This window comes from Drosophila ananassae, chromosome 2L (assembly GCF_017639315.1).
Source record: "Drosophila ananassae strain 14024-0371.13 chromosome 2L, ASM1763931v2, whole genome shotgun sequence".
In the NCBI taxonomy this organism is placed as follows: domain Eukaryota; kingdom Metazoa; phylum Arthropoda; class Insecta; order Diptera; family Drosophilidae; genus Drosophila; species Drosophila ananassae.
In genome coordinates this window covers 5,557,514-5,571,125 of record NC_057927.1, presented here as the reverse complement: position 1 = coordinate 5,571,125, position 13,612 = coordinate 5,557,514, and the positions used below count along the sequence as shown (strand labels likewise).

Genomic DNA, 13,612 nt, shown 5'->3' with positions numbered 1-13,612 from the left:
CATCTATGGCAGCAACCGAGGAATTTAAATCGACGTCGAACGACTTCCCCGACTGCTGAGGCATTTTGGACTCTGTCTCGGAATCGGTCTCGGAGTCGAAGTCTGACTCAGTGGGATGCAATTCGTAGGCGCCCCCTACGAGTTATCCGGTGTCCGTCTCTGTCACTTGGCCTCAGATAGAGATACAACGCTCAGATATCTTCATGCACCTTTCACGCACAATGCATCATCTTTGGCTGTCTGTCTGGAAAACTTCGTTGTTCGCTCCTTCCTTTTTGGATTTTCGGATTGGACACTTTTTTTTGTGATGGTTACTTTTTTCCTCTTTTTGTACAACTTGATTGACATTTTCACAAGTTTTTGTCTCTATACTCGTAGAGTTGCCGGGGGGTAGGGGGCTGTGGAGTGGCCATTCGTTTCGTCCTTTCGGAGGAAGGAGGATTTTGTGCCCAACGCTCCAAGGTGATTTGTTATATTTTTCGGACAGCAGCAATTAATAGTAACAGGATGTGTGCGAGTGTCTTTTCAGCACACACTCGCACACACCCCGAAAATGTATTTAGCCATCTTACCTCGGTCCAATCCCAGTCCCAATCCCAAAACAGAAACTGTCCCACATGGTTTAGGCAGACAGTTATATAAGCCATAGGTATCCTTGTTTCGGCCATGGAATGGGGTGGCTAACTTGCCTGAAAATAGTTGCGCAGTTGGGAATACATACCAGATATTTTCCCTTCCCAGTTGTGTTTTTTATTTTTTGACAAGCTAAGCCAAATATTAAAAAATCCTTTAAAAATATTTCCAAACTTTATAAAACTTTAACAAGACAGTTTCGATATCTTACAAGGTCTTTAAACAATTGACTAACATTTGATTTGTTTACTTTACTTTATAAAACTTTAACAAGACAGTTTCGATATCTTACAAGTACTTTAAACAATTGACTAACATTTGATTTGTTATTTTCGTATTCAAAAAATATGTATCTTTATTGTTCTTTAAAGACAAAATTAATTTAACAAATCAAAGATTATATTGATTATATTTGTTTTAAAGCACTCGTAATACGATTAAGTGAGTAGTTTCTACAGCTATTCCCCCATGATGGATTACAAATCAAGAGGGCTTAAGGAAGTTCATATATTTTGTAATGACAGCATTTTTTGAACATAATCCCACGAACTGATTAAAAATAAGTGTCCGAAGACAGTGCACCAATTGCTGATGTTAGTCGCGCCATTAATGTCTGCCTAGCGCCTTGAAAACGTCGGAAGTAAGATATATGGCCTAGATGACATCTTGAGCACCCCGTAGGCGTCGACTACCAAGTAGCCCCAATACGGAGGCGTCGACTACCAAGTAGCCACAAGCTGACGCCAAGTTGATGGGGCGCCGCTGTTACAGCCCCAAAAACTGGCGATTCGCGTTGATTCGATTCGAAATTTGTTACAAAGCTTCGGTGTCTCCACACGGCAGCTCGTATCTGTCCGGTGTTAGGTGTCTGTTGTCCAGTGTCCGGTGTCCATTGTCCGCCGGGCCCCGAGACGTGACGTGACGAGTAACTGGCGTAATTGGCGCTGCACAAATTGATGGATTGCCCGGCGCCGACTGTCACCGCTGCAAGAACAAAACTTGGCGGTATTTTTCGGGTTTTCTTTGTAATTTTTTTTGTTTGTGGGTAAATCGATATTTGTGCCATTTTTTTCGTATTGGTTTTCTGGGTTTTCGGGTATGTGCAGCTTTTGGTTCTACACTTTTGTTGCCTCATTCTGTAATGATTAATTAATTGAATGTACTTAGGGCGACGCCAACTTCTGCCTGTTGCATGATGGCCAAGAGTTTTGTTAACTGGTCCGTCGACTGTCGCCTCTCCCACTGAATATATAATTTGGCCAGACAAGCTCATTACGTTTATTAATATGATTTTAAGCTTCTCCGGGAGCGATTAGTTGCCGAATTCATCACATGCCCATTTTTCGGCCAACTTCTAAATTCCTCCCTAGGGGATCTCCATTTTTTTTGTGATTGATATGTGTAATTGGCGACGTCCTACATTTTTGGGAATTAAATTCTTCGCCTTTGGTCGGTAAAAAATCAAAACTTAAAGCGTAAATATAGGGACAAATTCAAAAGAAACTGTGGATAGTTAGTTAGATAGTTAGATAGAATAAAAATTATGTAGTTGTAAATAACGATACTTGTTTTATCCTTTTTAAAAACTGCTTTAAAGTTTTAATATTTTGTGGCAATCCCTGCTCTGTTTTCATGGCTTACATTTCATTTCACTCAATCACCTTACAACTTCTGGTAATTTAAACCAATGTAAACATGGCAGTTGTCTTAGACATTGACCTTGACTACTTAAGATGTAGAATTATGCAAAAACTTCTCGTCAAAGATAAGTACCGGCATTAACTTAAATCCCACAATTCAATGGACATCCATTTCCCGGATAATGTTAGAGCAGTACAACCATATTTTCGCGCACTTTATCCGTTCACTGGGGAAACGAGCCAATCAGAGGAGACTCTGGCCGTTCAGCCCCCGTTTAAATAAAATTACAATCCCAACCCTTGTTTCTTTTTAGCAAAACACAAATTCTATACAAGACAGCTGCACAGAATATAGAAACATTTTTTGTGACTTTGGATTTTATTGTTGATTGGCAGGCTACCGGGAAAAGGAAACTGCTTTCCACTTGAGACATTATTCGAGGTGTGAGTGAAATCATAACATAAATATGAGTCTATAAAAATTAGCATAAAGTATTGTAGTCTTTACTTTTTCAAACTTGAAGTATAAATTAATTTAAACTGTTTTTAAATTTCAACAATTGTAGCCATTTTTGTATTTTAACATTTATTATCGGATTTAAATATATCTTTAAAGAGGCTATAAATGGTGCATGGAGTTTTGGTTAAATTATACTACAATGACTAAAGATTTGTTTAATTGTCCAGCAAAAACTAAATAAATTTAAAAGTAAAACCTAGAATCTATAAAAATATCAAAAGTATATTTCTACCTAACATGTAAGAATTACCTACCTTAATTTTGTAAAAAAGAAAATTATTATTTAATTAACAACATGAATACTTTTATTATCACTTATGTATATGATTTGTTTTTTGTGTTATTGTTAAAAATCTGCATACGAAAATGTAGGTGTTAAATAAACCTTCATTTCTTTTATCCACCCGTCGCAATTTAGTGGCGCCATCTGTTATTCATATTGCATGAAAAGTGCGGTGCATACTTTTCGGAGGGCATTAAGTTTTATTAATTTAAAAAAACTACAAAATTAATTTTAAATATTACAATAAAATTAATAAAAAATAAATTAATTTTTCTGATAATTTTTGTCTTATTTGATTTAGCTTTTTTATTTATTTAAATTTTAATTTATTAAAAACTTTCAAAGTGCACCGACAGCACCGCTGTTAATCAGAATTCCCTCCAAGCATTAACGAATCTTTGCTCAAGAGGACAGACAGAAATTATGGAAGGAGTGCAAACGACCCGAAAACCTGTCGATTGCCTGATAAACTAGTTGGGGCATCTCAGGCCCAATTAGGCAGCGACTGGACTGGAGGTCCCTTCGGTGACCTTGCCAATATCCAGACCCTGCGGCAGATGCAGGGCACTGTGGCATTGGGTCAATTGGCAGACAGTCTCCCTATAAAAGCCAATGCCCGTAACGAGGCAGAGTTGTGTTAATTCGACTACCGACAGGAACAAACCTTCAACTTCAAGAAATCATGTTAAACAGAGTAAGCTTCGATGTAAGAGAATCTTAAAGGAGATCAAAACCTCAACCGATATTCACAGATTGCCTTGTTGGTGGCCCTTGTAGCGGTGACCCAAGCTGCCCTGCTGCCTGTAAAGTCCTCCGGGAGCGAGGACACTTTCGAGGCTCACCCTCGCTACTCCTTCGGCTACGAAGTTCAGGACTCAGAAACCGGAGATGTAAAGTCACAGTCGGAGTCCCGGGACGGAGATGTGGTCCAGGGTCAATATTCCGTCAACGACGCCGATGGCTATCGCCGGATTGTGGAGTACACTGCCGATGACGTCCGAGGCTTCAATGCGGTGGTGCGCCGTGAGCCCCTTTCCAGTGCAGCGGTGATTGTCAAGCCAGTGGTCTCAAAAGTCCAGTTGCAACCACTTAGGAAACTCCCAGCCCTGAAGCCGCTTCCCCAGGCCTCGGCTGTGGTGCATAGGTCCTTTGCTCAGACGCCCGCTGTCATCCACCACGCCCCAGTGGCTCATCTGATCCATGCCCCACCAACTCATGCCGTCATCTCCCATCATGTTCCTCTCCTGAAGACCTCCCTGCATCATAGTCATCACCTCCAGCCCATTTCATATGTGTTCTAGTCAGAGTATAAAGAAGACAATGATTTTAAATAAAGAGATTAATATTTTAATACAGCAGTAGCTTTACTGCTTTTATGTTGAATATCCTGGATAGACAATCAAGAACTCTAAGGTCTTTGCTTAGATTTCGATTTGGCATATCGGACAGAATGTCTCAAAGTTAACAAAACAAGCGTCAACATGGCTTTGTTGGGTGGGCACTCGGAAGTGAGGTGGCCACAATAACTTAAGCTTGAAATCCAATTAGCGTTCAACTGGAGCGGCGGCCAGACACCGAAAGACAAATACACTTAAGGTCGTTGCTGGGGGTGGGGTGCGGCTGGTGGCCAACACCAACTAGTGGCTAACAGTTGTGGTTAATGGGAATCGGAATGGGTGAGCTTGCAAGTGCAGAGTCAATTTGAAAAACCGTTGTTATGCATTTGCGCATGCGCTGCATACGATATTGTCGATATTAGTGTTCGAGTATTTTTCGAAAGCGAAAACAAATGCCAGCGATCATCATTATTGTTTAAAAGGGTGAGGGCGATGGCGAGGGGATGGGGATGGGGTACCGTAGAGTGCACGTTCGAAAATGCGACTTCTGGGGCCAATATTAATTCGGTTGCCCCGTTCAAGTCCAATTCAATCAAGAAGGCATTATGCTCACCGCGGCTTTGTCACCGCTCAGGCCTTGGCAGTTCCAACCGCCAACCGCCCACTACCTGCCGCCGTCCTACCCAACCACCACCCCCACTCCACCCCCCACACCACTGCTGACCATACGCTCTCCAATAACAGCCGCTTCTAGTCTTGAGCGTCTCGCATTTTGATATGGTCGACGTTGTTTTGTGACGCAAGTGCACGCCGCTGACATCGAATTCGGGCATATTGCCATCAAGGCGGTATATAAGCCCCAGTTGGACGCTGTTCAAATCAGTTCACCGCCAATTACGGTATCTAGAGCAACCCAATCCAACCAATCTAAAATGGCATTCAAAGTAAGGACTAATTCTTCAAGTGCAAAAAGTGATGAGTGAAGGTTTAAAATAAAAACGAAATCGAAACGATTCAGAGGATATTCGGAAGCATTTCTAGTCTTCACAACTTACCTATCGAGGACCTATCGACTTCCTTGGCTTATAATTAAACCCTGTTTAATTTGCAGTTCACCCTTCTGTTCGCCGCCTGCATCGCTGTGGCCAGCGCTGGCCTCATCCCCGCCGCCGCTCCCTTGGCTGCCGTCGCCCAGGTGGAGGAGTACGACCCCCATCCCCAGTACACCTACGGCTATGACGTCAAGGACGCCATCTCCGGCGACTCGAAGACCCAGGTGGAGAGCCGTGACGGCGACATTGTCCAGGGCCAGTACTCGCTGAACGACGCCGATGGTTACCGCCGCATTGTGGACTACACCGCCGACCCCATCAACGGATTCAACGCTGTTGTCCGCCGTGAACCCCTCGTTGCCGCTGTTGCCGCCGCTCCCGTTGCTGCTGCCCCCGCTCCAGTAGTCCGTGCTGCTGCCCCCGTTGCCGTTGCTGCCCCAGTGGCCGCTCCCATTGTCCGTGCCGCTCCTCTGGCCGCTGCTTACGCCGCTGCCCCAGCTCCCCTGGCTGCTGCCTACGCCGCTGCCCCCGCTCCCCTGGCTTATGCTGCCCCAGCGCCCGTCGTCAAAGCCGCCGTCGCCGCTCCTCTGGTCGCCGCCGGCCCCGCTATCGTCAAGACCCAGTTCGCTTCGCCTCTTATCTCGTACGCCTATTAAAATCCCGTAAAATAGGTGACCACGACCCGATAATTGCCGTTAGTTGTTATTGAATAAAAGGATGTGATTTAAATGAATGAAATACATTATGTTTTTATATGATTTGGGATAGAGGATCTTTTTTGAAAAGGTAATTTTTAGGAAAAAAGGATCTTTAAGAGTAGAGAATTTTCGGGAAGAGAAGGCTCTTTCGATATGTTTTTGAAGAAGGATTTTAGAAAACTTTTATGTTACTAATTGCCATTCTTAAAAATTAATTTGTATTCTTTTTTTAAAATTGGTTCAGTTTTTTAATGATAGTTCCTAAAAATAATTATGCTTAAAAAGAATCATTAGGCTTCTTAAAATTCTACTCAAATATGGAGGTCATTAGTGTGCTCTAAATAGATTTACATAAATTGAAGGACTAATGTTCATTGAATCAACTTTATATTTTACTTTATGTTTTCGGAATAAATAAAGATCTTTTGAGAATCTATATTCCTTGTAAGTGTCCAGTAACTAGTTTATTTGGCATTGCTGACTTGCCTCTTTGTTTTCTCGAAAAGTATTAATTTTAAAGTTTAGGCATAAAGTTAATTGATATAATTTAATGTAGACCAGGAAGACTTCTCACTGACAGCCCTTCTCTTTCGAGCCTTTGTGTCTTGATTTATGACAAGGCAGAAAGTTTATTTCACTTTCACTCTCGCCCGCCACTCTTCAAGGCCGTTCCCTAAGAAAGAATCCACGTAACTGACAAAATAACACTTAATGCTACAACCAGCAGACAATACGACAATCTTGGCTTAAATGGACAACAAAACCGCAATCCAACACGTCCAAGAACGCACGAAATGCGCGACAAAAAAGCAGAGTAATGTCAGTAGCGTTTACACCGGACAGCGTAATGTCCATAAAATAGTGGCCAGCGCATATAAATCTTATGGGGGAAACCCCAAAATATGCTACCTCATTCATGGAGCTGGGGCAAACGGTGCTGAGTGCTGAGTGCTGTATGCCCCCAGACTGGTGTGGTGATCGTCTGCCGGTCTGGTTTTCAATGCGACACGAGCATTGTTGTAATTCGCCTGGTTAACTTTATGGGCCTCGCCGCGAGTTGCGCATGCGCATTGGCATTAAAAGCTCTCGGCCTGTGTACTTACATGCTAAACATGGGAACGGGTAGCCAAGTCCGTTTACCAAAGAGCTCCAACGGTAATTAACAATGCCAGCCGACTTTGACCTTAACCCTCGCCATTCGATGTCCGCCACCGTGGCCACTGTCCGGCATAAAGTACCTTGGCATATTTGCACTTGTCCGAGTTGGAAAGGCGACCACGTATCTGGCAGATAAGGAAAACGATTCCAGCCCAATAATGTCGCGTAAATCATTCTGAAGTGCACAAAACAAAAACGCGATACTTGGGGGAAAGGTTTCTGGCCAAGCCGGCCAAAGCTGCAACACGACTGACCTTAACTGGTTTCCCAAAAACAACGCCACACAGCACCGCATTACATGCATTAAATTCAATAAGCCTTCGGCGCAGATGTTTTTATTGAAATGTTCCGATCGATGCGTTTTCTTTCCGATCGGATGTCTGCCTCAATTTTCGTTGATTGGTGTAAAATGGGTCGGACGCGACCGCCTGCTCAATTTGGCCCTTTAATGAGTTATTACTGCCAGAAAATTGATTACAAAATCCATATGGTTAAGAGGCCGTAAAGAAGAGCCAAGGTAAGGCCAAATAATCACTTACATTGACGTTTATTGGATAGGATTAGGGAAACTCCCTTCTGCCAATCACTTTACTGTTTCTTGGGGACTTGTTTCTGCTTCTGATTTCAAGGCTCAACCGATTTAAAGTCCACAGATCCTCCATGATCTTAGTTCCTTCCAAAAAGACAAGTAGTATGTGTTTTTTTGCTTAGAAATATTCAACAATTTATTGATCTAAATCGGATTCCACAGATCAGCAATAAGAGGGGCTTAGTGGTGTTGGTGGTAGGCCACCGGGATGGGGGCAGCAGCCACGGGCACAGCCACTGGAGCCACGGTCTTGACCACGGTCTTCACATGCTCGAGGGGCACACGGTTGACGACGGCGTTGAATCCGTTGACGGGGTCGGAGGTGTACTGGACGATGCGCTTGAAGCCATCGGCATCGATCAGGGAGTACTCGCCATGGACCACGTCGCCGTCACGCTCCTCCACCTGGCTCTTGGAGTCCCCGGAGATGGCATCCTGGACATCGTAGGCGTACTTGTACTGGGGATGGGGATCGTACTCGTCGGTGGCCTTGGCCAGAACCGGCTGGGCATGGGCAACAGCCACAGGGGCGTGGGCGTAGGCCACCGCGGGAGCTGGGGCGTGATAGACAGGCTGGACGGGAAGGACACCAGCACTGGCGGCCGCAACGAGGGCGAGAACAGCGAAGAACTGAAAAAAACGAATGCAATTATAGCTCCTTCTTTGAAAATCCTTTTCAAAATTGATCCTCCAGGAGCACTCACCTTGAAGGCCATGGCTCTAAGTTTGGGTTGTGGACTGGTTTGGTTATCCGGTAACTGCTGCGAAGACAGTGAAGCTGTGGAATGATTTACTGGCCCACAAACTCTGCTTTTTATACTCAAAAACTGCGAAATGCGAATAGCGAAATAAAATTGAAATTGATTAATTCGCTGCTGGGCAAAATCAGTTTTGTCACTTTTCACATTACTTTTTTTTTTACATTTATTAAGGTATTATTGTACGCTATTTACCTTATTAATTTATCGACTGGAAACGAGGCAATTACAACTGCCCACGCCACGGGCCCGATACACATTTATGCAATATCCCGAGGCATGCAAATGTGGTGCGGCTTAGTGTCATAGGCGAGACCCTCAGTGGTGCTTTCCTCTCCACCCTCCAGGGCCAATTTCGACTCGCCAATACACCGCTTTCACTATTCTGCTGCCTTGAGTGCGATATTGTGTTACATGATCAGTCTTTTGGGTGCAGACAGGGAGATCAGAGGGCTTAAAGCGCCAAAGGAGACATCGCAAAACGTAGAACTGACCTACACGAGCATGATTGCAAAAAACACTTTTATAAGCAGTCTTAACTACTACGTCTTTTTCTTAAATGAATTGGAGAACACATGTTCTTCTTTAAAGGCTATATCCTAGTCAATATATATCTGATCCTGGATCTGGAATCTTCAACAGAATCTTAAAACAAAAGTTTCAATAAATAAACAAACCAAAAATTAACATAACAAATCACATTTTATTCATAGAAACAAGGTAACAGAATTTACAAGTTGGCGACGGTGTAGGCGGGAGCGGTGTACCGCAGGGGCGTGGCATAAGCAGCAGTGCGCAGAATGGGGGCTGGAGCTGCCACCGCGAGGGGAGCGGAGCGAACAAACGGCGAGGCGATCAGAGGAGCCGACTTGATGACTGGAGCAGCTACAGCCAAAGGAGCGGACTTGATCAGAGGAGCAGACACGGCCAAGGGAGCAGAGCGCACAATTGGAGCGGCGATGGCGGGGGCAGCCACGGCAACGGGGGCGGCGGCCTTGACAAGTGGGGCAGCGACCTTCACCAATGGTTCGGCTTCCACAATGGCGGCAATGGGCTCACGGCGGACCACGGCGTTGAATCCGTTGACGGGATCGGCGGTGTAGGTGACAGTGCGCTTGAAGCCATCGGCATCGATCAGGGAGTACTCGCCGCGGACCAGGTCTCCGTCGCGCTCCTCCACGTGTCCCTTGTTGTCGCCGGAGAGGGTGTCCTGAACGTCGTAGCTATACGAGTACTGGGGATGGGGATCGACCTCCTCCAGCTCGACGGTCTTGGCCAGGACGGGAACCGGAGCAGGAGCCACTGCCACGGGAGCAGCGGTTCTAAGAACGGCTCCTTGAGCCACGGCGAACAGAGCCAAAGCGATCACAATCTGCAAGATACATTTCAAGAAATGTATTTTCGTTGCAAAATAAAGCCATTTGATTTTTTCCATTCACTGATAATCCTTTTTGTTGATCCCTCTGGTTCTGTAACTTACCTTAAACGCCATTGTTTTAAAGTTGGTTTAATGCTGCTGACTTGGTCTAAAGCCAAACACTGAATGTCTGACCTGTGGTGGCCCATGGGATTTTATATGCGATGAGCTGACATTGATGACACCTAATTGGAATTCGCTTTTGGCGCCTCACCTCGAACGGCAGTGGGGCTTGTAAAAATAGTCACGCACCTTCTTCAGTTCTGCCAATTTGGAAGTCTTCAATTGAAATCCCCAGCTGCACTTAATTGGTTACACTGATTCAATTTTAATTTGTATATATATTCTAGGGGTTGAAGACTAAATAAGTTTAATGTTATAATGGATGAAAACGAATGATACTGGACAATATATTTAGAGGCTCTCAAAGATTACAAATTGGTTTTACATTGATAAGGGTATAGGACCTAATGTTAATATAATTTTCGATGTAATGCTTATGAGGATCATTTGCTGTGCATTAAAAAAGGAATAGGAAAGAAAAAAGGAAGTTAAGTCCTTAGGAAAATACATATTGTCCCATCTGAAAAGTTTTCAACACTATTTAGTGAATAACTTTAGCATTTGGCAACCGTTTTCAAAAGGGATTATCATTTCTGAATCAGGGTCTCAATAGACATTGATCTTCTTTAAAATCGGGAAAACTAAAATTTAATTGGTTTTTTTTATTTTTGTGATGTTACCCCTTTGAAAATTTTCGAAAATTGGGTCAAAAATTTCTTAGCCAGTTTAAAGTGTCTAGCACTACTACTTGATACTACTTGAGGAGCTATGAACTGGAAGGTATAATATTTATTGATCTGACTTCAATTGACAAAGTTATGATCACGGGAAGGAGTCATCATCTATCTATCCAAGGATAATTATTATTAAATCATTGAAATAGTTTGCTATAAAATGTACCATTATTAATATACACAAATAGTTTTAAAAATATTAAATAGACTTTTAAAACACAAATAAAAACTGCATTAAGACCTTATCTTAAGATATATCGTGCTTGCACTTTTACATTTTTGGACTTAATTTAATTTTAAACAAGTTCATTTATTCATTAACTGTTTCATGAATCGAAACTGGTTTAGGCTAATGGCGAAAAGAAACGCACGGGGCACGCTTCACGTAGCTAACTCTTGGATAAATTGAATTTATTTGGAGATACAAAGATCGACCACAGATCGACTCAATGCTACGCTCTGTGCCCCCTCTCCGCGCAGGTTTAGCATAAATGAATTGCACTAATTACGCCAAGAGCGTGGCCAACTGGCAACAGCAAAGCAACAGCAACTCCATCGCTGCAAATAGCTCGGTTTCTGTATATAAGCTGACTGCCGGACCAGTAGCTATCACAGTTGACTTCGCCTTCTCAGCAGCAACCACAGCTACCAAACCACTAAAAATGGCTTTCAAGGTATGCTCCGGAGAATCAGCCCAGCCATGCCACAACATCAAATACTAACTTGGATTAATCCTTTACAGTTCATCGCCCTCTTCGCCCTGATCGCCGCCGCCAACGCTGGCGTCCTGCCCGCCGCCCAGGTCTACCACGCCGCCCCCGCCGTGGCCACCTATGCCGCTCCTGCTGTGGCCGCCTACGCCGCTCCCGCTGCTGTGGTCAAGACTGTGGCCCACGCCCCGGTGCTGACCAAGGCCACCGAGGAGTACGATCCCCATCCCCAGTACAAATATGCTTACGATGTCCAGGACTCCCTCTCCGGAGACTCCAAGAGCCAGGTGGAGGAGCGTGATGGCGATGTTGTCCGCGGCGAGTACTCTCTTATCGACTCTGATGGCTTCAAGCGCACTGTCCAGTACACCGCTGACCCCATCAACGGATTCAACGCTGTTGTGAACCGTGAGCCCCTCGTCAAGGCCGTCGCCGTTGCCCCCGTTGTCAAGACCATCGCCCCCGTGGCCACCTATGCCGCCCCTGCCCATTACGCCGCTCCTGCCATCGTCAAGACTGTGGCTCCAGTTGCCCACTACGCCGCTCCTGCTGTCGTGAAGACCGTTGCCCCCGTGGCCCACTACGCCGCTCCTGCTGTGGTCAAGACCGTGGCCCCCGTTGCCCACTATGCTGCCCCCGCTGCCTACACCTCGTACGCCGCCCCCGCTGTTGCCTACCACCACTAAGAACTGATATTTTCCCAAAAAAACCCCCCCTTTTGTTATAGTTATACGAACATCCCCCTAAAAAATAAACAAATGTTTTTCATATAATCTTTACTGTTTAATTTCTAGAGGGATATATTAATAACATGGGGTTCTTAATATTTCATTAGCGTTTATAGTGACTTCACTTGATTCCCGTAGTTAAGGTATTAAACAAGTTTTTCTTGAAAAGGATGCTTTCAGGTAGGAGTACGAAGACGCCAGGAATGGAGTAAACTAAATCAGGATCGAAGGCGGAGGAGAACGACATCCTTGCCACCTTTTCCAACCCCTACATTGAAAATAAAAACAAATTGTAATTCTAATAAAAATTTAAACTTACTTAAACAATTATCGCTTGCATTTTGAAACCGTGAAGACTTTATGGAGTGGGTAAGCATAAGAAATGAATTAGCCAAGTTATGGCCAAAACCATTCAGCGACCAATTTCTAAACAGAATACTATTTATGAATCAGAGATTTAATCTGCATCATTCTGTATAAAAATACGGAAAGTAAAAATTTGATCTTTTTCTTGCTTCTGTTATTGGTAACAAAAATGGCTTGGCAAAAATTTTATCGATTTTTTTGAATTTTTTGTGATGTTACCTCTTGGAAATTTTTTAGAAAATCGGGTCAAAAATTTCATTAACAGTTTTTAATGCCAAAAGATAGTACTCAAAGAGACAAGAACTGGAAGGTATAACATTTATTGATATGAGCAGAATTTGCAAATTTATGTTTATGGGGAGAGGTCCTGAATATGGAGTTGGGCTCTGAAAAGCTGAAAAGAGTTTAATTAAAATACCTTAGCGTAAAAACACACTGATTTCACGGGTAATGAATACCCGGATTCTCCAGTTTGTTGTCTTCCTTGATGTGTATGCAATTTGTTGTACTTTATTAAAGTCGAGGTTGCTGATTATTACCCCCAGGTGCCAGCCCTCGAAAATGGCCAAGCCGAACAAAAAGCCGAGTCTAACCCGGCCCACAATAGAGAAGCGAAAGGCCAAGAGCTTTGGCAGTGGCTAATGTGGTTGCGTTAGACCTTTGTGTAGGAAATGTGGAGCAAATTATTTCTTGCCCGGCAATTGGACACACATATTTCAGGTTCGAGTCAGCAGCCCAGCCAAGAGCCTCTTTGGCATTGCCGGACCTGGCCGCCACCGAAATTGATACGAACAGATTCGAGTATGTCCCAAGTTATTTGACATTCAATTTGTGTGCGACATTAAAATTGCAAAAAGTGTGATTGTTGCTGCCGGATATTTTGGCAAGCCCGAAACCGGTCTCGTTTTTCGCCTCCTCAGTGCAAA

General features: G+C 44.0%; 5 protein-coding genes across 5 annotated transcripts; 3 read left to right on the top strand and 2 right to left on the bottom strand.

The window, feature by feature from the left end:
• Nucleotides 1-3,517: 3,517 nt before the first annotated feature.
• LOC6499971 (pupal cuticle protein Edg-84A) lies at nucleotides 3,518-4,427 on the top strand. Its single transcript, XM_001953486.3, has 2 exons — nucleotides 3,518-3,770; nucleotides 3,829-4,427. Exons 1-2 carry the CDS (start codon nucleotides 3,759-3,761, stop codon nucleotides 4,375-4,377), a joined length of 561 nt encoding a protein of 186 aa, XP_001953522.1. The 5' UTR covers nucleotides 3,518-3,758; the 3' UTR covers nucleotides 4,378-4,427.
• Nucleotides 4,428-5,255: 828 nt separating this feature from the next.
• Nucleotides 5,256-6,203, top strand: LOC6499972 (larval cuticle protein A2B). Its single transcript, XM_001953485.4, has 2 exons — nucleotides 5,256-5,357; nucleotides 5,525-6,203. Exons 1-2 carry the CDS (start codon nucleotides 5,346-5,348, stop codon nucleotides 6,119-6,121), a joined length of 609 nt encoding a protein of 202 aa, XP_001953521.2. The 5' UTR covers nucleotides 5,256-5,345; the 3' UTR covers nucleotides 6,122-6,203.
• A 1,824-nt stretch (nucleotides 6,204-8,027) lies between these two features.
• On the bottom strand, nucleotides 8,028-8,697 carry LOC6500585 (larval cuticle protein A2B). Its single transcript, XM_001953484.3, has 2 exons — nucleotides 8,615-8,697; nucleotides 8,028-8,540 (listed from the first exon to the last, which is right to left on the bottom strand). Exons 1-2 carry the CDS (start codon nucleotides 8,624-8,626, stop codon nucleotides 8,091-8,093), a joined length of 462 nt encoding a protein of 153 aa, XP_001953520.1. The 5' UTR covers nucleotides 8,627-8,697; the 3' UTR covers nucleotides 8,028-8,090.
• Nucleotides 8,698-9,351: 654 nt separating this feature from the next.
• Nucleotides 9,352-10,284, bottom strand: LOC6500584 (larval cuticle protein A2B). The gene is made up of 2 exons (XM_001953483.3): nucleotides 10,149-10,284; nucleotides 9,352-10,040 (listed from the first exon to the last, which is right to left on the bottom strand). The coding sequence occupies exons 1-2, from the start codon at nucleotides 10,158-10,160 to the stop codon at nucleotides 9,399-9,401; spliced, it is 654 nt and encodes a 217-aa protein (XP_001953519.1). The 5' UTR covers nucleotides 10,161-10,284; the 3' UTR covers nucleotides 9,352-9,398.
• A 1,161-nt stretch (nucleotides 10,285-11,445) lies between these two features.
• LOC6499973 (cuticle protein 21) lies at nucleotides 11,446-12,358 on the top strand. The gene is made up of 2 exons (XM_001953482.3): nucleotides 11,446-11,556; nucleotides 11,625-12,358. The coding sequence occupies exons 1-2, from the start codon at nucleotides 11,545-11,547 to the stop codon at nucleotides 12,276-12,278; spliced, it is 666 nt and encodes a 221-aa protein (XP_001953518.1). The 5' UTR covers nucleotides 11,446-11,544; the 3' UTR covers nucleotides 12,279-12,358.
• The last annotated feature ends 1,254 nt before the right edge of the window (nucleotides 12,359-13,612 follow it).